This window comes from Cololabis saira, chromosome 20, assembly GCF_033807715.1.
Source record: "Cololabis saira isolate AMF1-May2022 chromosome 20, fColSai1.1, whole genome shotgun sequence".
Classification (NCBI taxonomy): domain Eukaryota; kingdom Metazoa; phylum Chordata; class Actinopteri; order Beloniformes; family Belonidae; genus Cololabis; species Cololabis saira.
This window is the reverse complement of record NC_084606.1, coordinates 29,674,017-29,698,992: the sequence shown is the minus strand read 5'-3', so window position 1 is coordinate 29,698,992 and position 24,976 is coordinate 29,674,017. Positions and strand designations below refer to the sequence as shown.

Below are 24,976 nucleotides of genomic sequence, written 5' to 3'. Positions count from 1 at the left end.
GCCACATTCAAGTTTGGTTCATGCTCTTAAAGCCCAGGCTTCTTAATGTAATTCATGGGAATAGTTTAATGCTTGTTGTGGCCAACTAAATGTCCATCAGTTTATTTCCCCCTTCAGCTTGAGAAATCCACCACATTGTGCTTACATTATGTGCCTGAGCGCCTCGGATTTCCTCAAATATTCATGACATTAACGATCACTGCAAATCAGTGAGTAGCCTTTCCTCTTTATATTTTAATCTATGTGTGGAAAAGAGCAAAGTCATTACTTTAAGGCAAGGTAAGTTTATTTATATGGCACATTTCAGCAACAAGGCAATTCAAGGTGCTTTACATAATAGGGGAGCCGTAGTACCTTGTGGCATTTGGTGTCAATGCCATTTGCAGTCTCTACCCTGCAGATTCACGACTCTACACTAAAAGCCAGTCCTTACACCTTTTCCCTTCAGAATAACACAGTTAAGTGTGAACACTGAGTTGTAGATCAAAGGATTTTTATGTTTTAATCAAGGAATTACCCTTTTCCCACCAGCTGAGATATAAATGCGAGCACATTTATACTCAAAATCAAATACATGAACTGTGCAGTATTTATACGTACATGTGTACTTGTGCCCTGAAACTTATTACATGCAAAAAAAATACTTTACATTCATTTGTCTAGAGGAGTACAGCCCATTGCTGTTGGCAAACATTTGCGCTGGAGGCTGACGCCTTTGTGTGCCCTTTCACTTCGTCGACTGAGGCTCCAGTTGGCAACAAGTGAAAAGAACTAAGAAGAGAAGCAGAACCAACTCCCATCAGTCCAAAGGCCACATCATCAGTTCTTAACAGTCTTATTCCCAAAGGAGACTGAGAAAAGTCACAATATTCTATTAAATAGAAGCACATTTGGATAGATAGATGTGATGTTCATGAACTGAAGCAATGAAATGGTTTGGTTCTCTTTGGTTTTTCTTTTTCGCTTCTTTTTTCCACATTATAATTCAGGTCGTCATCTGAGCCTCTCCTCCCTTATTAGCTTTAACACATTTCTCACCTGAACTCCGCCAAAGTCGTGTAGTTTGCTTCAGGTCATCTTCTTTTCAACAAGCCCTATAGGGATTAAAGGGATGTCTTATAGCTATACTATTTTTCGACTAATCACAGTAAGGCGTTTTCATTGCCTCCCAATGTTTCCAGTACTTAATTTTGAGTACCTTCAAATAAATAAATACAGATGTACCACCGCTTGGTTGGATTCGTGCTTCTGGTCACTGTCCTAATAAAAGACCCAAGACCCAATTTTCTTACTATCATACATTTAGTAACAGTAGTAGCAAAGGAACTTAACAGCATGATATAACCCTCACCATGTTTTATTGACTTTAGGCTGATATTTTTAGGAGGGACTTCTTAATTTGCATCCTCAAACAACACATTTTGGCTTCCTGTGTCCACTTCTAGCTTTATAAAAGCCCAAGCTTTAGCATTTAGTTGGTCTGGATTATTTAGGCATATGTATGTTCATACAATGCCAAAGGGGAATAAAGTCAGCAGTGATTTTAGAGAAACTATTGTTGCTGCTGTTATCTCTGGGAAGGGTCGTGGACCATAGCTAAACATTGTAAATTCCATCATTAACAATGACACAGTGTAATAGTGTTTGTCATGTGTACGTACTCATCCGCAATTGTACTTACCTAATGACCAGGTAATTATTTATGTCATGATAAATAATACTTTTGAATTGAAACAGTGTAGTATTTTTTTTCCCATCACTACATAATAAATATAACACTTCCACACATCGCTCAAAACAGAATTCACACATCAAAAATAGCCTTTTCAAAAGTGATGTGACGTATCTCACTTTACTTGATTAATTTAATTATACCCCATGGGGGTTGTTGCTCATGTGGTGAACATTGCTCTGTGTACTCCCCCTCCTCTACCTTAATTTGTTTCCTACCTGTAGCGCCCAAAGATATAGCAGCACACGTGTGTGTGTGTGTGTGTGTGTGTGTGTGTGTGTGTGTGTGTGTGTGTGTGTGTGTGTGTGTGTGTGTGTGTGTGTGTGTGTGTGTGTGTGTGTGTGTGTGTGTGTGTGTGTGTGTGTGTGTGTGTGTGTGCGCGCATGAGCTCTGCTGTTATCGCCAGGGGTTCGAATTTAAGAAATTAGACGTATTAATAATGTGTGACTGACACACAATCCTCCATGATGGAGCCAAAGTGTCATATTATATCAGAATAATTATTTGAATTAAAATTGAACAATTAACATTATCAAACTATTATACAATTAAAAAAAAAAAATATGTAGAAAAGATTATATTGTTGTCCTGAAGCTCATTTTTTCCCCCTGTACAGTGACTTTCTTGCAGGCTTGTGTACATCAGTTCAGCAATATACATATATTGATAGAAATATGCCAATATTTGAGGATCAATAATAGCTTTTACTATATGTGATAGGATTCTGATTAATGAAATGAGAAAAATGTCAAATTGTATCAAAAATATTTGAATTATTGTCATTTCTTCCCTCCTTTTTATATGTATGCTCCTTCACAAAACCAGTGGCCTACGAGAGGTTACTGTGGTCACTGTAGCACAGCTCAGATGTGTTTTTAGGTCTTTGGTCAGCTGATTACTACGGTGGCATCTTTGTGAGTTAGAGCTTAGAGTGTATTGTAATTTCACATGTAGACATAAAGGAGCTGGGTTTAGTTGTGACCTGCTTGGCTGAACCTGGTAACAGTTGCACACTTGGTCGTCTTTGCGGTATTGTTAGAGCTCCTCTGCCTCTGAGCGCCTGAGAAAGCACAGAGCGGGGAATGTGTCACTTCTCATGGCCTGACAACTAGCATCCATCGGAAATGGCTTGGCACTGCTTATCCATAAAATTACAGTCTGTTTAAATATACAATGTCAAATCCGTGAAATGATTTTGCTACATAATCCATCTTTGCTCCTACAGAGACAAATATGAGGCAAGCTTTTCCGCTCCGTGGTTGAGAGCAAAGACAATTACATGAAGTTTATGCTGTAAAGAAATAGGACAGGCCTGAGCATAGTGTAATTCTCTCTTGGTTGGAGTCATTTGCTTTTGCTGCTTATTTGATTTTCCATTCCACTTTTCTCATCTATAACTCTTGATTTCTGCTACATGTAGTGGAAAACCAGCAGCTTTTGAAATTTTCATCTAGCTGTGCAGCCGTGGTGATATTTCCAATCAATCTCTTACGCACACATGCATGCACACGGGCACACACACACGCATCATGTATAAGGGGGATGCTTCACAATCACAGACATGTTTTTCAGCGTTTTATACATATTACATTTGTAATCAGCTGACATGGTCAAAGGCTGGTTATCACTTTTGCCATTTTTCACATCTTTTCAAGTTGGTGCAGCCCCGACACGATAACTACTGTCCGTTTTGCTCGAGCCCTGCCATTTAATGAATCGTTCATTGCCTGGTGGATAACAGAATGAACAAATGGCTTTCTGTGTCAGTGGCCGCCGCTGCCTATCCTATCAGATAATTAACTTTTTGCAAATAGACTGCACTGACTACCAAACAGAGCAACCCTACACAATTAGAATTACTTATCTATATTCCATTTTTTTTTTTTAGATGTTGGAGGAAAAACAAACAGGACAAAGTAATAAATCTAAATTTAATATTTCCTGTTGAATAGTTGTTGTTTTTTCCTCTTTCCACTCAAATGGCAGTGGACAAATTGTCAGCAGTTTTTTTTTTGTATTCATGCACAGAGAAACAAATAATCAGTGAATGAAAATTTAAATGAAGTCCTCCTGAAAGCGAAGCGTCTGAATTATTTTTGCTGTGGCATTAGACAACCTCCGCCCAGATGTTCAGAATATCTGACAGGAAGATCTTGAGTTCCGTCTCCCTTCCTCCCATTCTCCATCTTTTTTTATATATTTTTCTTCTCTCACAGGCAGATGGTCTCACACCGACAGTGGCGCGATTCAATATTTATACGTTTCCTTCTGTTTGGGTTCCATCGCGGAGAGGGGTGGGCTTTCATGTGTCTGATTCGCCACTGCAGAGATGCAGTTCCAGCTTTTAAAGACTCGACTGCCGCTTAAACAAAGCCATCTGTTTGAGTGGGCTGTTTTATTAAGAGACAAACTGGATCCCTCTACCTTGCTAATGCGTCCCGTGGGAGATGGCGGTGGCTGGAGTGTGTCTAGGAGAGAGAAAGATAGAGAGAGCAGTTTACCTTTGCAAACACGGCGATATACCAGAGAAGAGACAACGTAACCAGTGCATCTGTTATTACAGAACTGAGTGGTTCTCGCCTTTATGAATCTACAATGATAACTGAATGGGGAGCCTTTCAGTTTCCATCTTATCACATGAAACACAGACTAAAATGCTCAACACTTTTCCATAAATAGCCACTTATATTTATTTCATGGAACCTTCCCAAACTTTCTCTTGTCCCACATCCTTGAATTTATTATTGTCATTCTCCCATCTACAATGCTCCATCAATCCGGTGAGAATACTCCAACGCCCACGAGAACGTGCATGTGTCTGCGCGTGCGCGTGATGGGTTGCACTCGCACAAATCTGAAGCCTTTTTTCTCCCCCTGTCTTGTAGGAGAATCTGTCAGTGTGCTGAATGTGGGACAAGAGCATTAACCATTCTTTTTGAAGCTGTTGCTGTTGTCTGTGCAGAAGTGCCCTTTCTCCTGCAGTCGTAGCCAGCTCCAAACTTCCACACAAGCACCACTGAGCATGAGCATGAGTAATACACACAGACCGGGGTTAAGAAAGTCCCAATATTATTTTTGCAGCCAAGTCACTGAGTTGAACATTTGGCATGAACCACACACCAGTGATTTCCTGCATTATGTGGCATGCTGTAGTTTTTTTTTTTTTTTGTTTTTCTCTGCCTTTGACGGTGTTGGAAGTGATGATGTGCATTTTCTTATTCAAAGAAGAATAAGACCTTCCAGTCCAATCACAAAGGAGGCCCGCGGCAGAAATATCTATATGCATTTGCAGTATTGATGCGTTGTTAACCTGTATTCTTCTATATTCCATTGAATTAGTTTTACATAATGACTGTTTGGAATTTTGCTTAGAGAGCACATTGGAGCAGATGGGAAAGGGGAGCGATGTGGGAGAAGGCTTGTATTATGAACTTCATTATGTGTGACAAGCAGCACAATATTGATGGAAGAGTGAGTTCCCATCATTGCACTGCATTAAAACCTCTGCACTGAATTAATGTACGATTCCTGATCCAGCAATTAACAATCATTCGGGGCAATATCCCTTTTCAAGTAATCACTAATTGCAATAAGAATTTCAGATTCCATTTAAGGCAAGATTAGCAATGAGCATGCAATGCAAATCAGCCAACAGTTCTAATTAAGCTTCAGTTCTCTTTCTGTATGTCTGCCTCGGCCTTTTGAGAGCAAATGCATTGTGGAGTTTGTTTCCTCGGCATTACAAAAGACAAATTTTATCATAATGCTGCAGACAGAGCTGTGCAGTGCCCCAAGAAAATGATTTCTGTTTGTTGCTGTGTGGTTCCCCCCCACCCTTTTTTTATGTAGTTGTTTATCGTTGTGTGCCTGCATTGCCAAATTTGTTGCTTTGACATGGGGCTGGATTTGTCTAAAGTAGGGAAAGGCAGTTATAAAGTCATCACATTTTACTGCATTTGCACTAACAGCATAGCTATTCTCTTACATTTCTTAGTTTCACAACTACTGTAAATATTCATATATATTGACTTCCAGAACACTTCCGGCATGATGTATCAGTCAAATGTCCAAAGTATATACTAAACTACATGCGCCACTTTTATCCTCTCCTGACATTACCAACCCTTTTGCTCCAATTTGCATCGCTTTCCTGTCATTGGCATAATTCATCAATATCAAAGAACTGATATGCTGCGGCTTTAAGAAGTCGAATGAGGTTAATGGCATCTTTAAATGCTCCTTTCTTCCACCCGTATGTCCAAAATGAAGCAGGGAATTTGCAGATTGCCACCCAATGTGTTAGGCTTAATTACCGCCCTCCAAACCCCACCTCACCCTTCAAGTTAAAGATGCAGAGAGGAAATGACCCTTTTCATGCAAATGAAATTGAATATGTCAGTCAGTATAATTGTGAAAACCGAGCTGGATCAGACTGGTGTCTCTGTGCCGAAAAGAGGCTCCCACTGAAAGCCAGTTTATGAATGCTTTTCTCTTCGCTCTTTTAATTCATGCTTTTTACTGCCTTGGCAGATCAAACCTAAGTCTATTGCAAATTTCCTGATGGCTTCAAAAGTTTGGGGAGTTGTGAACAAAACCCAGACTTAGATCTTTGTGAGAACAACATTTAAATGTAAAGTTTGGCTGCGAGTTAAGCCGCTGTCAAACAAGCTTGTGATGACTGCACATCTAGAGAGAGACTCTGAACCCACAAAGTATCTGTAGCCATGAGAGGCCGTTCAGACCTCGCAACAAGTACTGGAGGAAGCTTCTCTTTTGGTATTCATGCAGTAAATGTAACATGGAAGGTCAAAGTAGCAACTATGAAAAACTTATAAAACTTATATGAAATAAATACACAAGAAAAAGTCGAATTAGGACTTTTTTTGTTTGTTTCTTTGTTTTTATTAGCATTTCTTATGCAATGCTAAATATTTGTGAAACAGGGTTGTACAATAGCAGCAACGGTACTGCATTTCATCCTCTGCCCACACTGTCGAAGCCTTCCAATTTTCATTTATATTTATACATTTAAAACTATTTCAAAATCATCCGTCTGCCCCCTCAGCCCTGTGGATATGACTGTTCTGACGTATTTCATTTAGATAGCAAACGATTACCGTGGCGCTGATCGGTGGCTCTGCGGGAAGCCGTGACGAGCTTCTTCCATTTCTGCAGCAACAAATGAGCAAAGTTATATAATGACCTCGGGGGAGGGGAGGCACCGGCTCTTGTCACTAACCTTTTAGTTTGTGACAGGCTTTACACTTCTCATTTGTTTGCCGGCGACGGCTTAGCACTGGATTAACAGGTTCCCAACCATGTTATTAATTAATGTAGATTACGGTTACCTCTCAGAGGAGATATGCGCCCGGAGCTGAGGTGAAGGGATCTTCTTTCAGTTTGGGGCTCATTTTGCAAAACAAAGCTCCAGTGCAATTTGATTTAATACTGCATGTTAATGAAAATGACTTGCATTAGGATTAATATGATTGCAGATAAAACAAATATTAAATGCATCTTTGCCTTTTTCTGTAACTGTACAGGTGCATGTAGGTGGACTTTATTTTGAAAGATGATCGTTGAAAAAAATCTAGGTTCAAGGTTCCTTCTCTGGTGCACGAGCATGCACGACGTTTGTTCACGGACCGTATCTTATTATTTGCTGTCAAGGTCCTAGTTGTGGCATTGTGGGGACAAAACCGAGGTTTCAATCAGCCTCCGGCTACCTGAGGATGCTCGATGAGGAACCCTATCAAAATGGATGTTTGTCAGCGGCAGACCTAAAATGGGGTGTATGATGGTGATATCAGAAGCCATGTCTGTGAAAACACCATTACCTCCGTGTCACGCCTCAATCACTCCCCATTGTACGATGACTCTCCCGCCTCCCCCACCCCTCACCCTCTGAGCTGATCTCCCGTACATGCAGTGGAAGTCTATTACAGCCAGCGTGGGGAGACGCACCGAGCCGTGAGGGATGGCCCCAGAGCAAAAACAGCCCCAAATAGTATATCAATTACCCATCAGCACTTTTCTTGCGCGCCACACCCGAGCCGAGGCGATGAGATAACGTGAAGATGCAGATATAGTAGCGCTTTTGTGCCACGTGCAATTTGCAGCTTATCAACTCCGTCGCCCACCTGTCGGATCTGTCAGCAGGTGAATAAGAGAAACGCTCCGAGAATGTCCGTGTGTTTGTTTCACGAGGGAGCGGGGGGGTTGTTAGTGCCCGCGTGCACTCCAGGCGGGGCGCGTGTCATGAGGAAATCAGTTGATTTCAGGCTCATTTGCTCAGTGGGAGCCCGACTGCTTGACTGTTTATCGGTTTGCCCTTTTGATTGCTGGCCGCACGTCTCATGCCACCTCTCCACGAATCCCGCAGGCTAATTTGTCCCTCACTGGCAACGCTGCTGCGTTTGGCCAATACAATATGGGAGGGGGAAATCAGCCTGCGACACAGACGGGCAACGTGAACAAGCACAGTGACACATTCTCGCACGCAGATGAGGTAATTCAGATGGCTGGCTGTACTGCAGCTGCCTGGCCTCTAATGACCCGCTTAAGTGATTGATAAAATGTAAACAGTTGCTTCGCGGGGGGACAGATGGAGCTGCACAGCCTTCTAAGGCCGGCGCCCGCGCTTCACGGGGGAACTGGAAACTTCAGAGGAAGCTATAAACTACTGTAAGAGCATTAATCATCACGATAAAGCTGAAATCAAAATCACACCCAGGAACGGCAGGTTCCTTTGATTACTTGTCACTTTCATGTGTTTTCATTTTGTGGGGACTTTGATAGAACTGTCAGCTCATGAACAGGAACCGATTGTCTCGGAGGAAGAAAAACAAAAGACGCGGCTGAACTTTGCTTTCGGAAATGGAAGTAAATGGAAAAATTGTAATGGTCGAGAAGGCCTGAATTGTACAAGGAAAACATCTAAAAATCAAACGGCAGGAAGATGATTGCAATTCACGGTTGTGGGAGCAAACACGCAGCGTTGTGTACAGCTCTGTAAAACCTCCACAGGAGATAAGATGCCCATCGAAAACACTCTATGCAACTTTTTCACCTCCAGTTTCTTCCACCTTTAGCATTTCCATCCTCATTTTGTTTACAGCAAAGCTGCTGAATTAAGTCGGGTATTGGGAGCAGCCGCACGATTACAATAACGGTCAGCGCTTTTAATCGAGCGACATATCAGGTGCATGTTCCATTTATGTGGGGCACCGCGTAAAAAGTCTAAAAAGGAGAAAATAAGCAGAATGTAGTTATCTACCATAAAAGAAAGGGACAAATTTTACCTTCAAGCAACTTAATCTGTTAAAAAAAAAAAAAATGCTGATTACTTTTATGCAAGATCCTCTGGAAATGGCTGAATCCCCATCGGAATAGTCGTTTCAGCTCGCAGTCACTGATTTGTTATGCAAAAATACCACATAGTACACATTATAACACTATTTTCAGCTATAAAAGAAAGAGAGGAGCTGTTTTATTTGTTGCCCTAAGAAAAGTGGAGTTCTGTTCAGTCTAAACAAGTGGCATCACAGCCCAAACTTCCTTCTACAGAGTAAATCAATCACCAGGTATAATATATCTGAATTCTTCCTTTTATTCCAATAGCAAATTTGACATTTTCACTTGAATAATTCCACCTTAAGTGTCTGTCAGTCATTCTTCAGTACAGATTTCACAATTCCTTCTAGGGTCCAGAAGAAATATACTATACATTGTGCTTTCAACACCTCTGTCCTTCTTCCTGAGAGCTTTTAATCTTTCTTTGATCTCCAAAAATAGTCCTCTTAGAAACTGAAATTTGAGGCTTTGCCACTTTTCATTATGCTTGTCGTTCGATAAAAAGATTAATCGCTCTTTATTTTTCTGTCTCCGCAGCACCACCAAAGTTTTTAAGAACCCCCAATGACCAAACAGGCGTGCAGGGAGGTGTGGCATCCTTCATCTGCCAAGCCACAGGAGATCCACGGCCGAAGATCGTGTGGAACAAGAAGGGGAAGAAAGTCAGCAACCAGAGATTTGAGGTATTAGGTCTATTGTTCTGATGTAAAATGCTCGACAAAAAGGGAATGCTTCAGCACTGCTTTTGGCTCTGCCCACCCATAATCCATCGCGCCACGACCCGCTCGCTTGCTTTTCGCCCCGACTTGCCACCACGCATTAGCAGGCTCTAATAATCATGCTGGCCGAGCTTTTCGACAAGATTTAATGAGCAAGTTCACAAAAGATCTTGGGACAAATTTGTAATGTAATATGGAGAAAGCAATCGGAAGGAAGGGGAAATAAATAAATAAAAAAAAAAATACTTGTGGTGTGACCCAGATACCTACATTAGCATCACCACATTCGCCAGTTTCATGCAAAGTGAAAGGGGAAAGCGGGCGCTTTCACTTCAAAATATCCTTTTGCTTTGTGGCATCTTTATCTGAATGCATGTCCTACCCTTCTTATTTTGGCTGCAGCTTTGATTTCTGTTCGGCTTTAATCTGCACTCGGGCTCAATACCCATGAGTAATAACACATCATCGCCGAGCGCTGATAAGATTTCTATTAATTTCTGTGTCAGTCCTCAGTACTATCATGGTGTCACTTTTTCTGCCCCCCCTTTTTGCTCCAGTTGCCGCATTCGCTAGCTCCTGCAGAGCAGCAACAGCTTAACGCAGCTCCGAAACCTCTTCCCACCTCTTCTTCGCGTCACGCCCACAGAAATCTAATCTTATCAGAGTTCATCGCGTTTGCGCCGCATGTACAGCTGAATGCTAAGACATTAGCTCTCACTCATCCATCGCTTCACGGAGCCCGCCGGCTGCCGCAGCTCCACGCCCATTCAGTCATGCGCTGGCACCTCATCTTCTAACAAAAACCCATTTCCTCTGAGAAGTCTTGCTCTCATAATTTGCTCTTTGGCTTTAACTAAGATTTTCTGCTGAGATCATGTATGCCAACTGCCGTAGCTAGGCCAATGAAATGTCAAGTGTATTGTTAACTAAAACATGTGCAGATTTATTGTGAACTTTGGAATGTTTGTAGGCCTCTGCGTGAGTGTGTGTGTCTCCGTGTGTGTGTATGAACACAAGAGAAAGAGAGAAAGGTCTTGGGGCCTTTTTTTTATTTTACATTTTTTTATTGAAATCTACCTCTATGCTTAAAAGAACTTGAGTTATGACACAGATCTTTCTAAAATCAGTGAGTATACAATACGTAGCATGCAACGATAGCTGAATAAGCTACGACAAACACCTGTTTGTGAAGCATTTTATATGTCGTTCGTCCAAAACGGTCAGTCCTGTCTTTCCTGCCACTTACCTCACCTCATAGTACAGCCGTCCGTAACTGGTTATCAAGCCACTTCTGAATGTTTGTGCCTGTTTTCGTCCCATTAACACAATTCAGTGCGATGCTTTTTCGTCAGGGGATCGAATGTTAACTTTAAGAGTGGGACCCATCCAGGCTTCAATTTCCCTCCGCAGCCCGGCATCTGAAAGAAATTCATAAACATGACCTTCCCCATTCTTAAAGTTAGTCAGCCACATTATTATTATTTGACTAGTTAAAGCACAAAGTTAAGTAATAAATGTGATTTAGTTCATTTCGTAGCAGGAAGCACTCATGACACAAATAGTTTGTTTCAATCCAACATGCTTTATAACTGTGAGCGGTCCAACACTGCACAGATTATTTATTAGCTTTTCTTATGCATATATAGCAAATATCCAATCAAAACCACCAAGGTTTGGTGTAAGATAGGCAGCAGCTTTTGTTTCTGTCATAGGAAGCACATTGTGTCGGTCATCATCAGTGTTGTTAGTTTGTCTGTCATTTGATTTTCCTTCTGTTTAGTTTTGTTTTCAGCTGAAGGTCCCTCACCCATTGTGAACCAAAAAATCTCCTTTAACATATCCTGTCTCTCGCACCTGCAGGTGATTGAGTTCGACGACGGCTCTGGATCAGTGCTAAGAATTCAGCCTTTGCGCACGCCCCGAGACGAAGCCATATACGAATGCGTCGCCTCCAACAGTGTTGGAGAGACGAGCGCTACCACGAGACTCACAGTTTTACGTGGTAGGTTTTTCTCGCCACCATCCGACCCCCCTCCCAAAAAACAAAATGCACACACACTCATGCACCTCACAGGTAACGCAGGTAAGGTTGCACTCATCTGTTCTCCTCTTGTCCTCTTCTCAACCACCCCCCTCCAGTCGCACTTACACTTTGTATTCTAACTTGATAAGATTTAGCCCATTAGACATTTAGCCGAGTGAGTTTCCGTTTCTAAGTGACTTAAGTCATTTGCATACAGTTTTCTGACACAATAATTAAGATGCCAGTTAAATTATGCAAATAGCCATCCCTTTCTAGCCTGCGGCGCTTTAATGAAAAAGCTCAGCAATAATTTTCAAATCAGTCATTTTTCATCTCTACACTTCAGCTTTGATATTCATTTGACCGTGTAGAAAATAAAGCAGTGTATTCTCATGCGATTAACCCGCATGCTGTTTAGTCTGCGGCCGCGTTGGAGTGGCAGCTGGATTCAGTCGGTATCTCCCAGTTATCAGTGGCTTTTCAAATGCAGGTCTCCTCCGTGCAAACATTCGTGAAAATGCAGACTCTTAAAAGGTCGGGCTCCGTGTTTACTGCCGCTGAGCGGCAAGGACAGAAGTCAGGTGACAAATATCAATTTGGATGACAATACTCTTCCGTACAATAAGCGGCGGGCAAAATTTGATCTCGATTACACAAAACATTCCTTTCAAAAGCAAATTTTGTGGTGGCCTTGAGCTCAAAAGACTGTGTAATATCTCTCTAAAGCAGTATTTGTTTGGCTGTGAATGGAGGAAATGTCTTTAAAATAAAAAAAAAAACCTTGGGCCGCTTGAATGAGGTGTGCTCCATTATGTTCCACAATTACACAAAATGGCAAATGAGTTCCTATTGAGAGGGGTGCTTCCATCCTACAGAAGGAGCGGGCTCTATGAGTCTCTGAAACACCCCCCCCCTACTCCTTATCTCACGAGTGAGCCAACAAAAGGCCCTCTGCACTGTCTCCAGAGGCCGATTGAAAGAGAAAGGTGGCACGTTCACATGCAGCTCTCTCCTGTTTACTCGGCTGCACACGGCAAGTGTGCTCCCGCGCGCGTGTCCTCTCGCTCGCTTGCAATACCGCGCACAATTTCTCTTCCCTTTCACTCTGTCTCGATGTATCTCCCTACTCACACACACACACTCACACACACGTCCCGGCAGAAAGCTGGGGGACAGATAGAAGCTGCTCTTCCCGGCTTTGCGTCCAAACATTAGCATGTTTATTACCATTTTCCATTTTGCTCTTCTGCACTTTTTCCTTTACCATCAATGTATTGAAGGTGAGTAGAGGCCTGTGAGGTACCAAAAAAAAAAAAAAAATAGGAAAATGGGAGTGAGCCTTTTTTTTCCCCCTCCTCGGCTTTTTGTGAAAGTACAAAATGTGCTCCATCGGATAAAGGAAATAAAAAAACGCCAGCACTGTGAATGATTCAAGTAATGGTTCCGGTAAAACTTTTCAAAAATGATATGAATGAAGAAGGAATTTTTCATTTATAGTTATTTTTAAAACTAAAATGAAACAAAACCATGATGCTTGCCTCAAAACAGACAGTTGTCCAAAGAACTTAAACTCCAGTTATATCTAGAGATTCATGCTGGGAGTAAGCTGACAATACGGCCTTGTGAGAGCAGTGTACTGTACGATTAGCTTGAAACAATGTCAACTGAATAATGCATACTGTAATGCAGAAGACCATAGGCTCCTTCTTACCCAAACTATTTTAAGAATAAAAGAAATACGGCATAGCTGGTTTACAGTCTGCATTATTTTTGAGGTTACTAATGCTAATTGTATAACTGTATAATCAGCAAAACTTTGGCAATTTCACTGAAGTCAAATATTAAACTTGTGTGTGATGACGGTTTGAAGAAATAGAAAAGTAAGCAAATAAAGATACGAGCTATTACAACAGCCCCGATACATATAAAGTGACTGTTCATTTAGTTCATTTAGGCTCCAATGGTCTGTGGAAGCAACTGCAAAAGCATCTGTTGTGGGAAGCTCGCCACAGGGAGTGATGCCTAATTCCATGAAGGAAAAGCACATCAGTGTAAATTGCCATGTTATGAAGAGAAAGGACTTGAGGTGACAGATCCAAAGCACCGGGGGATATTAGCATTCGGATGGGCCTCCAACTTGATGGGAACCGCCATTAGTAATGAACTTCCAGGTTTAGAGAGGCAATTTGCATGAAAGACGATCCCTGAAACATGATAATACTCGGAGTCAAATCTGACAGGCCGTGCAGGGAGGAGCAGATTGTCCTATTGCACTTTTCAGTGCCCTCTGTTTTGATTAACTACTGTATGAGGTAGTGCAACTCATATGCTTCCCGGGTTTCTGAATTAAGGTCGTCTTGATTTGTTTGGAAATTCAGAACGACATGAGAGGATTGGAAAATGAAGGTAGAGCAGATTTTGGAAGTCACGGCTCAAATAGGATTTCAATTAAGTGGCATTTGATTTCATTTATCAATATGGCTCAGAAGGATATTGTGTTTGCATATACATGTGTGCTCATGCTGAGCCCGTAAGAATTGTATTTATCAGTAGACAATGTTAGCACAGTTGGAAATCTATTAACTGAGCCAAAAAATTCTCCTGGGGTGTAGACTCCCTGCTAGAAGTAGTTCCAGCAGAATGATAGGTGCACTCGGAGGCAGCTCTGTTCATGATTCAGGCATGATTAAGGATTTATATTGCATCTTCATTCTCCTATTATTCTGTCAACAGCCATTTCCTGTGGCCCCGCACACAAGCGAGCAAACTTACGCAGCTGTGCACAACTTGACAGTGGGAGCGGAAAATGGGAAGCTGCTCTCCTGTGACGGAAAAAACAGAATGCATCATTTCCATTTTGTATGGAATGGTGCAACGTCACGTCACAGCTCGGATGAATCCTTCCTCTCGCAGCAAAAGGCTCGCTACACGATCAGTGATTATTTAGAGACGATGCATTCGCTCAACTCTTTCTCTCGTACTTGAGAAACACGTTTCCATTCCGTGAGAAGATGACGGCTAAATGTACAGAAACAGGTTGCAAGAGTTAAAATGCACCTTAATTCCCTTTTCGTCAAAGTGGACTTCCACGTCTTCTTACAAGGGCACAATAAGGGAAAGCATGGCCGGCATGCTCAGATTGCCGAGGAAGATAAATGCTTTGTCAACTGTCCCTCAAAGCAAATGTAACACAAGTGACCGTTGTTAAATTACTGTGTTCGTGATCAGTGGTTTGCGAACGAGAGAGGCGGTTGCCGGCGGTTACCGTACGGCTCTATGGTTTACTGGTGAGACCTCTATAAATGGCAAGACCTGATCTGCCATGTAGAACGCTCAATTTTGTCAGAGGAAAGCATTTCCCTGCTTAAGAAAAATGCTGCCTCACTTTAGCAAGAGTTAAAAACTTCTTTGAAGTTACATATTTTAGTAATATATATAGGAGTATTTAACACTAATATTTGTTTTCCCTTTGAAAGTTTGTACTCGTGTTGCAGGAGCTACCGGCCTCTTCGTAGACGTAAACAAGCTCACACTCTTTACATCATTCACTCCAATTCTTTTTTATCTTTCTTTAATCTCAGCATGCAGCAACATGTAGCGACTGAGGGAAAACACCCTAATAGGCAAATAGTCTATTATCATCATGTCCATTAGACCTTTCATAAAATATCTGCAGGCAGAGTTATTGCTTGGAATTTGGCCAATAAACGCCTTGATGCTACTCTCAACGTCGCTCTCTCATAAGTCACAAAAATGGAGCACATAATGACAAGTTATTCATTATTCTAATTAAAAAATTGAGCTACTGTCCTCACAGAAATTGATCTTTTTGACGACAAAAAAAAAATCCCCCAAAAAACCTCACAAAAGCCTTTAGAACTACCTGCATGGTTGTTCTCAACAGCCAATCAGCCTCTCCGTGGTAAAATACAAAAACAAAAGCAGCAAGATGGATGTGAGACATAACAATCTGCATAGTGAGTGAGGAAACATCTGTTAGGGACATCAGACAATTTTAGTGCACTGTGAATATGATAGATAATGCTGCACACATTGTGGCTCTTTGCTGGTGTTAATAAACGTTAACACAAAATCCTAAATTAATAATTATTGATTCTGACAAATGAGGTATGCACTTTTTCATTTTTACTGCCCATAGATTAGGCTGTCCTCCTCGGTACTGGTAGCATAATAAGATAATGTATGATTTTATAGTGCAAATGCGATTTCACATGTAATCAGTTTAGATTTAAAGTGCAGCGTGGACCTAAGCAGAGAGAATGTAGGACATTTCCTGAGAACTCAGATGTGATTCTGTGTAGGACATACTCATATATATGGGGGACATTATTTAGTAAACTGTTGGGGAAGGAAAAATGACTTGAGTGATTTTGAAAATGCTACTCGTGCCAGATGGGCTGATCTGAGTATTTCAGAATGTACTGTTCTACTGGGATTCTCGCACACAACCATCTTTAAGATTTACGGAAAATAGCCAAAGAAAGTATTCAGTGAGTGTTGGCTGGATAAAAAATTCCTGGATGATGTCAGACTTCGGAAAAAGCACAGACTGATTTGATATGGTAGGAAGGCAACAGTAACGCACACAAGCACTCTTTACAACTAAGATATGAAGAATAGCATCTCTGAACTTTAAACAGAAGGGCTCCGGCAGCAGAAGACCACCACTCCTGTCAGCGGAGAGCAGAGCCTGAGGATCAAATCTGCACAGGCTCACCCACCTGGACAATAGAAGATCTGAGAAACGCTGCCTGATAGCCGGGTCAGAATTAAACAATCCTTCCTGCCATGTATCAACGGTTCAGACTCCTGCTGCTGGTATAATGGTGTTGTAATGGGATATTTCTTGGTACACTTTGTCCCCCCTTAGTACCGTTGTTAAAACACTGCAACCTACCTAAGTATTGTTGCTGACCATCACTTTATGACCACAGCGCAGCCATCTTTTGATGGCTGCTTCCAGCAGGATGGATGATGTCACAAAGCTCAACTCATCCCAGACTAGTTTTTTTTAACAGTTTTTTTGGCCTCCACAGTCATCAGACGTCAATGAAGTCAAGCTCCTTTGGGATGTGGTGGAACAGGAGATTCACAGCTGTTAAATCTGCAGCAACTGTTGATGCTATCATGTCAATACGGACCATAATCTGTAAGAAATGTTTCCAGAACATTGTTGATTTTACGCCAAAAAGAATTAAGGCAGTCCTGAAGGCAAAGAAGAGAGAGAGAGAGAACTGGTATGATAAAGGTGTACCTAATAAAGTGGCCAGTGAGTGTATATAAACACATACATAGTGTAAATGTACTGCAGTTTTAAGTACTGCTGCATACTTGAGAGTTTACTTTTTTTTCCTCACACTTCTAGTAAGCTTTGGAGTGACTCTCCGAAGATTCTGCACCTTTAAACCACAGCTGGTAGATATAACCGATGCCCTGAAACTGTGTAGATTAGAGCCATTTTATGGCACAACATGACAGGTTTTCCAGGAGCAATATTTCATTGGCTAGACTACAGGAAACACAAGGTCATAAAAAGAGTAGTGTGTGAGTGGGAGCCAGGTAGTCAAGAGGTGCTAATGTTAGCTGCTTTGATCTTAGCTGCGCTCAAAAGTAATTTTCTGCGAGATTAACTGGATACTGCGGGGTCATCCTTAATGCATCTAATGATCTTGAGAATCTTTTAAAGCAATGTAAGGGGGCTTGCTAATTATAACCAAGACAACTTTGGAGGGAAGGGAAGCAGGAAGAAAGGAGTGATCAGTTGTCTATACGACATTATAATCAGTACAACGGTGCTCAGGAGAGAGGAGGACGCCACCTTGCACATTCTGTATTTCATCAGCTTTAAAGCCAGTTTTAGATCTCAAAACACGTTGCAATATAGCTGACTCAATACTAAAGCATTTTCAGCCGCAGCCTTCTGCGACACCCATCATCGTCCAGAGCCACTTTCATAAGAGAATGCCTCCTTACCTAGGTTCAAAAATCTGACGTAACCCTATTTTCCATTAGAGCTCTTTGGAAGCCAGAAGTTCCTCTCTGAAGGATGTTGGCAAGCATGAATAATCGCTATACCCCCTTATACTGTTGCAGGCTTTTAGCTATATAAATTATTGAAATGGCTGGTGCTAGGTTGTTCTTTTCTCAGAAAGACGTCAACTTGTATGAAGTCAGTTTCCTCAGACATTCATGCCACACATCTGAACGAGTTTTCGTCTCAAGTCTGGTGATAGCATGTTCCTACGGAGCATTCCCTAGCCTTGAATAAAGATATGTGCCACTGTCATGCTCAAAATTCTAAAAGTGATTAAAGTTCAGAGGATTATGGACACTTTCATACGGCAGATGAGGTGACATTTTTTTTAAAGTAATACCTCAACGGCCTGTAAACATTCTTATACACTGTGCTTTTACCTTTTGAGCAGTTTTCTTGAAGTTTACATTTTTACCCTGATTCCTAAACGATGTGTCACGTGCCAATCCACATCAAGATGTAAGAAATGCGTGTTGGATCAAACCAACCCACCACGTTTCTGAATGTATAGTCCATGAAGGTTAACGATGCGACGGAGTGCCTCGCAGTTCTGCCTTCTATCTTTTTCTTTTCCCTGCTGCCGCTGCCGTGAGCTCCTGCCAGCTCCAGCTTCTGCTCTCAGCCCTTAGAACATGTGCCCGTTCAAAAAAAAAAAAAATAAATCACCTTGAATAATTAAATGTCATATCATAATAAAAGTTGACACATGAATGTAAACTTTATTAAAAATTGAAATACTGCACATCATATCGTCATCCCAAGTGGGTGTTGAGAGGATAAATATACAATGAGTGAGCTTTAAACTTGAAAACAGAACAGATGTCAGGCAATATATGCTTCAAAATGACATGGAACCCGGTGAGAGTGGATGGATCTCTGAGGAGATGGGAGTGCACAGTTTTATTTGATCTAGTTGTGATATATATATATACATATATATATATATATATATATATATATATATATATATATATATATATATATATATTTATTTATATACAGTATATCAAAAAGGAGTTGATGGACTGTATAGGAAAATGGTGAGGAGAATTACTAAGGTGCATTTTTGGATTTCAGAGATAGCAACATTCATTTTAGGCTTGTGCTAAGCAAATAGCTGAAAGCATTGTCAAATAGTGTTCATCTACTTTGTTGAATAATACTAATAACAAAAATGCTGATGGCGAATAAGATGACAAGAGCAGAGGGTTTTTTTTTTTCCCTTTACCAAACAAAATAAATGGGTCTCTATTTTATGAAGTAAATGGAATCATTGCTCAAGGTAACGACCAGAAAATGGAATATGCAAAGTGGAAGGGGGAGGGAGTCAGAAGGGGAGGACGGGGGTGGAGACGGGCAGGAGTTGTTAAGATACGCCGACTTTAAAGTCTTGAGTGAATTTAATGGTGTACGGTAAAGTAAGGCAAATACGAGATAAAAACACAGACAAAGAAAGACATGATTATAGGAGGTCTCTGCCCTAGGTGATATTTACTCACAACTGTACATCTGGTTGGGTTGCTGTGTAGTCTGTAAAGCAAGTGGGGGGAGCATCTAAGCGTAAATGGAGCTTTGTGCCTGGCTTCCTGCCTGCCTTGGTGCTTGCCCAGCCAGGCCTGTAGAGAAAGGCCCCCTCTCCGCCCTTCCTGCTTCATCTTTCCTTTTCATCTCCCTCTTTACCCATCCATTTTAGCACCACCCCTAAGGGGCATCTGACACTAACACTCCCCCTCTGCTTTCATTCTCTTCCTCCCACTCTCTTCACTTATGTTGTAAATGGAAGAATATCACAGCTAATCCGTCATGTTTATGAATGACACGGGGCCTACGGAGAGTTGGGGCGCCTTGCCAGAAGTGGCGTACATCTCTGTTGCATGCCCTCCGCTTGGCTGATCCAATCTTCCCCAGCAGTGATGGCAATAAAAAATGTCTATTGGGGGGAGATGGCAGGCTTGAAGGAACTCTGGGTCAGTCTAAGTTAGTTTTTTTTTTTTTTTTTAAACATAACCTTAAACTTTTTAAATAAAATTTAGCTCAAATCACAACTAAACCCTCAATAACTTAGTAATACATTCTGAATATGATGAAGAGAGACTTTACAGGAAGTTATTCAATGTCGTTCAGACTGAGAGAAGCTCTGATTGTTCATCTGTGAAGGTTTTTCTGGAGGAAAAAGGGCCTTGTGATTAATAAGATTGATTCTACAGCAGTTCCCCCTTAATGTTAGATATTAGGTGGGGGATTTTTAATGACAAATAAGAAGCATTCAATTAATTACACAATCTCAAATGGGATTTATGGAAGAAACAATCAGTGCGGGGCAAAGGGGGAAAGGATGCTATTTTTCACCCAGACAGACTGCTATGAACCTTTGGTTCAGAGAGCTTTCTCTGCCTCCACCTTTCTCCCCCTATATTTCCTTACGACATTTATCATCACTCGAGTTTCAAAGAGCACTGGATAGTATTTCACACCTTATTCCTTTCCCGCGTCCTAAGGCAACGTGGTAAAAATAAAAATTTGAGTGGATATTCAATGGTCCCTCTCTGTCGTCCCTCTGGGTTTTAGCTGCCTTCGCAAAGAGACTGTATTTGTTCTGCAAATTACTGAACAACCTTTTAGGGGTTCCAAGCCAGGAAGATTAAATGCCACTTTGTGTGGTAGACTAGGAATGTCTCTGTAAAAATGTTATTACAATAAATTGAAATTAGCAGTTTGAGCCAACAATGGCACATTCACAGTAATATTCATTACTGTGCTCTGCACCTGTAGAATCAACTAATAAGCTAAACTGGAGCATATTTTCCTCAGCCCAGCTAAGCTTTTACTGCTGATTCTCACATAATAGTCTATTACTGCACAAAAAACAGTCTAGTGCTGCACTTTTGCCAAAATACAATTTATGTATTTGGATTTCTGAAAGCTCTTCTCTGGTCAAGGTTGTTGTTTTTCCTCCCAAAACTTTGCAAGATTAAATGTAAATGTTTTGAACTCCCTTTCACACTTGCAGCTTTACTTAAAATCAAAGGAACCACTTGCTGAATGCTGTTTTTGAGTTATCAGCGTTTCCTAATGACTGCTAAAACACATATCCATCTTCAACTGAGATGAAGGGATCTTGAGCCTTAATGAAAAACAAGCATGAAGATGATTCGTTTTGTCCTTCAAGTCCTGCTCACACATGTTTGGAAAGCTACACACACGCAGAGCAGTCCTGCTTTGATTTTTTTTCTACATTTTCAGAAATTAGCTAATGTTGTATTTGAGTTCTCCTTACATCTTGCCCGAGGATCACATCAGTCTAAATACATATCACGTTTTTTAAGGTTGACTCATAGTTCAGCTGTCTTTAGCTTGTAAAAACGATGCAGGACGGTACATTTCCAAATCAGTTCCCGCTACAAACCACAATGGAGGTCTGAGCACTTTGTTTTCCATTATTGGATTACTTAAGCCATATGTACCCGGCTGCAGGTGCCAGGAGGCTTTTGGGAAGAATCTGGCTCAAAGGAGCGTCTAGGGTAAAATGTAATCTTATTTAGACTGGACAAAATATGTGCCAACCAGCGCAGGGATGTATCTATGAGATAAATACAGGCTTTGGATTCTCTGAGGGCATTAAGGGAAGATTTAAGCTCTGTCTCTTCTCTTCATTTTTCTCAGCAGTGTGTTTTTACTCTGCATACCTGTCTGACTTGTTGACTTCTAAATCAGGGGCTGTACCTGACACTCATCAATTTTAGTTTATATCCTTAATGTCAAGGGTCATCACTATCACTTACACCTCGACTATTCCAAGTATTCTACCCGGGGGATGTTCTGGGACAGTCATCTACTGATGAAAATGTCTGGACATGTTTGAAGGAGTTTTATTCCAACTCTACATCAGCGGTGTAATCTCCAAAGGAGGTTTACACACAATATCATTGGAAAATCTGATTTAAGCATCTAACAATTAAGATTCTGCCAAGTGTCACAAAGATGGTCATGCTTTTCATCTCTGCATATGAGTTGGAAATAAAATGCAAAGCTGTCTGCAAATAGCAGCCAAAAGAGTACAGGGGGAAAAAAGAAGCTAACGATACAAATGTGAAGGTTATCGATCGTATTGTCATATCATTAGAACAATCAAATGTGGCAATTTTTATAATGAAATATACATTTCAGTTTAGGAAATATCGTTTAGCTCTGAAACTACCCAATGTAACTTTGGACCCCTATCCCTTATGTGCCTTGTGACAAATGTGTATCACTTTACAGCTCTGTCACATACCACAACCATAACGCTAGCTCACAGGGCAGCAGTGGACATCACGTAGGAGATTTGACTGAATAATAAAACAAAAACTGAGCAAGAAACTCAACAAAAGTCATTCCTTTGTTCAGTGATATAAAAGCGACTGAGCCACAATGCCTACAGGGACCCCCCCCCGCCCCGAGCTAAAAATGACAGAAGTTCCTTTGTGCTGCTTTAAAGAAAAAACAACAACAAAGTAAATAAAAGAATAAGTTGCAAGTTTATTTTTGTCTCATTTTATCTTTACACTATACAAATGCTGCATAAAAAGCAGTTCAAATCAGTAAGCCGTCTTACTGTGAAATCATTTTTCCCACTCTGGCTAATATAATATTATAAATAATAGGGGGTTAAATTGTCAAATGATTTTAAATTGTTGTTTTTTAACCTTTACAAGATGGATGTATATATGAACAAAAACATGCAGACACGATTTTATGTAGTTTGATATGCTGCATGCACACTTGTTATTGAGATAAAAGAGAGATCAAAAACAGAATACTTTTATATTTGAGTGATTTAATTATTTTTTTTAATTGATAATAAAAATGTCCTTGGTTTCAAATCTTCAAAGGCCAAAGGAACAGGCCTTAGAATAATCATGTCAGGCTGCATTATCCTTCCCTTTTATTAAGATCTCTCTCATTCAGACGTTTTAAAGAAAGCTAAACAAAAACAACTTTTTTAAACTTCTTTTCTAAGGAAACTGAATGGTTACGAGATAATGCTTTTACGCGGGTTGGCCTCTTTTCTTTTAAGCATTTTTGGAAAGTTACCATAGCTTGGTAAAAAAAGTTAAGCTTCAAAAATTCAGACACTATGCAAAAATGAAAAGGAGGAACGATTGGTAGAGTGTTATGTAAAGCAACTCTATGGTAAATTCAACATTCAGACTCTTCCGATCAGCTGCAGATAGTCGATAACGCCGTCGGTACGGACAGATCTGCAAACTGTCAATCATTATGTGCTACACTGTCCTCCTTTTACAGCAGTATAAAGGGTCTTTGCAAACACAGCATAGAAATAAACGCAAATGTTGACTAAAGCGATGACACAGTGAAGGGGAAAAGAAAATCAGAACAGATGTCGTCATCGAATTGGCACAAAATGAAATTGCAGCCTTTCTTTGTTAATCAAGAGCTCTTACGTTTGGGTGAGTAATTTTGTTTGTGTGAAAGCAAAAGAATAATTAACAGTTCCCTTTCCCATGCCAAAAGGGGAAAAATAATAATAATTGAATATGTCAGCACAAAAGGAGCCGAACAAAACTTATTTAAGTGGATTGAACAGATGCATTAACTTACTTTAAAATAAAAAAAGAGGAGAGACAAGTGTTAACACACCACAATGGACATTACTCATTTGTTAAACATGCTCAGGAAAAGAATAGTGAAAGGTTTGTGTTACAAAGGTCAAATGTTATTTAGGTAACTCAAAACCTTCAGAAATGACAGACACTTACTGAAAAACAGTCATCAGTTCGATTTTGCTGCCATGTAAATGTGTAACCCTTCAAATATTTAATTCTTCAGCTGAAATTGTGAGATTGGATTTCCTTTCCTAATAACAAAACCAGTCCTAACCCTGTTTAAATAAGCAAGCTCACGCACAGTGCATGGATTCTAGACTTCCGTAAGAGTCTGACTGACTCGACGAGCAGTCTCTGATCTCTTTTCTCATCTTTTAGATTTTTGAGTTTGGGAAAACAACGTTAATCAGTATCCCTAAATTTAAAATTATATGCTATGGTGTGGTGGGAAAATGGGTTTGGTTCAGGCTGGTGAGAAAAATAAGCACTAGTATCGTACTTCAAGGGTAATGTTTTGTGGCTCTTTTTCCTTTTTTTTCAGTTCTTATTTTCCCTGGAGGTTGTCTTAGGTGATAGGGTGACTCAAACTGACTTCAAACTGGGCAAAAATAATGTTTTGTACAAAGTTAAAAAAAAAGGTGTACAAAATGTCTCAGTTGTATTTGGCATCTGGCCCAAATTCCTTTGCTTCCAGCACTTCCGACTGAGCCGGGATACCTAAACAATGATACGTATTGACACATATTTTTCTCCTTCATGCCACAGCAAGTGACCTGTGACAGCTTCTTTGTGAAGATTGTATCCACTCAAATAGGTCCAACAAATATATCTTATTATGGCCTGTGGGGATTTTCCTGGAGAATAACCTCAACCACGGGGTGAAAAGTCTTGTTCCGCTTGGTGAGAAAAAGGTCGGACCAAATCCAATCCTTTTGCAGCAACCACACGACTAAAGCCAGAATGTGGCCACAAAGGTTTATGTTTTCATGGTTTCACTTGGAAACCAAGCCTTTGTTACAACAAAGGCTTATTTTCCTCTTAAAGTCCTTTTGGGTTATTGAGTTATTTTTGGAACATAATGTGTTTTTCAGGGTCACAAAAGAGCAGTCACGATATTGCTTTGTGCTACTTCTTGATGAAGAATGCTTTTATTTATCTTTATTCACACTTCAGTCCGTCATGTAAATAATAATTTATCCCTTGAAGAAAAAAAATATTCATACCAATCTGCTCTCCTGAAAGGTTTTAGCTTAAGTACATTTGCAGGGCATCAATATTTGGCAACAGTAACTCTTCGGAAACCATGAAAAAAGGGGAGAAACAGAGGCATGCTTGGGCTTTTGGTGGCCCAGTGAAGGATTGAAGTTTAACTGGACCCAGTTTCATACATCTGTCAACTTGTGTCAAAGATCTGGCCTCCCTGTCTGTACTGAATTCCACAGCATGTGTGTAACTGCATTAGTCGTATGAAAACATCAACCAGCTCAC

At 40.6% G+C, this 24,976-nt stretch overlaps 1 protein-coding gene across 17 annotated transcripts in view; it reads left to right on the top strand.

Moving 5' to 3' along the window:
• The window catches only part of LOC133419940 (receptor-type tyrosine-protein phosphatase delta-like), a 441,109-nt gene that overhangs the window by 362,074 nt on the left and 54,059 nt on the right, over positions 1-24,976 (top strand). For all 17 annotated transcript variants that reach the window (XM_061709430.1, XM_061709428.1, XM_061709424.1 and 14 more), the window contains 2 exons: positions 9,623-9,768; positions 11,665-11,806. In XM_061709430.1, coding sequence (XP_061565414.1) covers positions 9,623-9,768; positions 11,665-11,806 — 288 coding nt within the window. The remainder of the gene's footprint in view (positions 1-9,622; positions 9,769-11,664; positions 11,807-24,976) is intronic.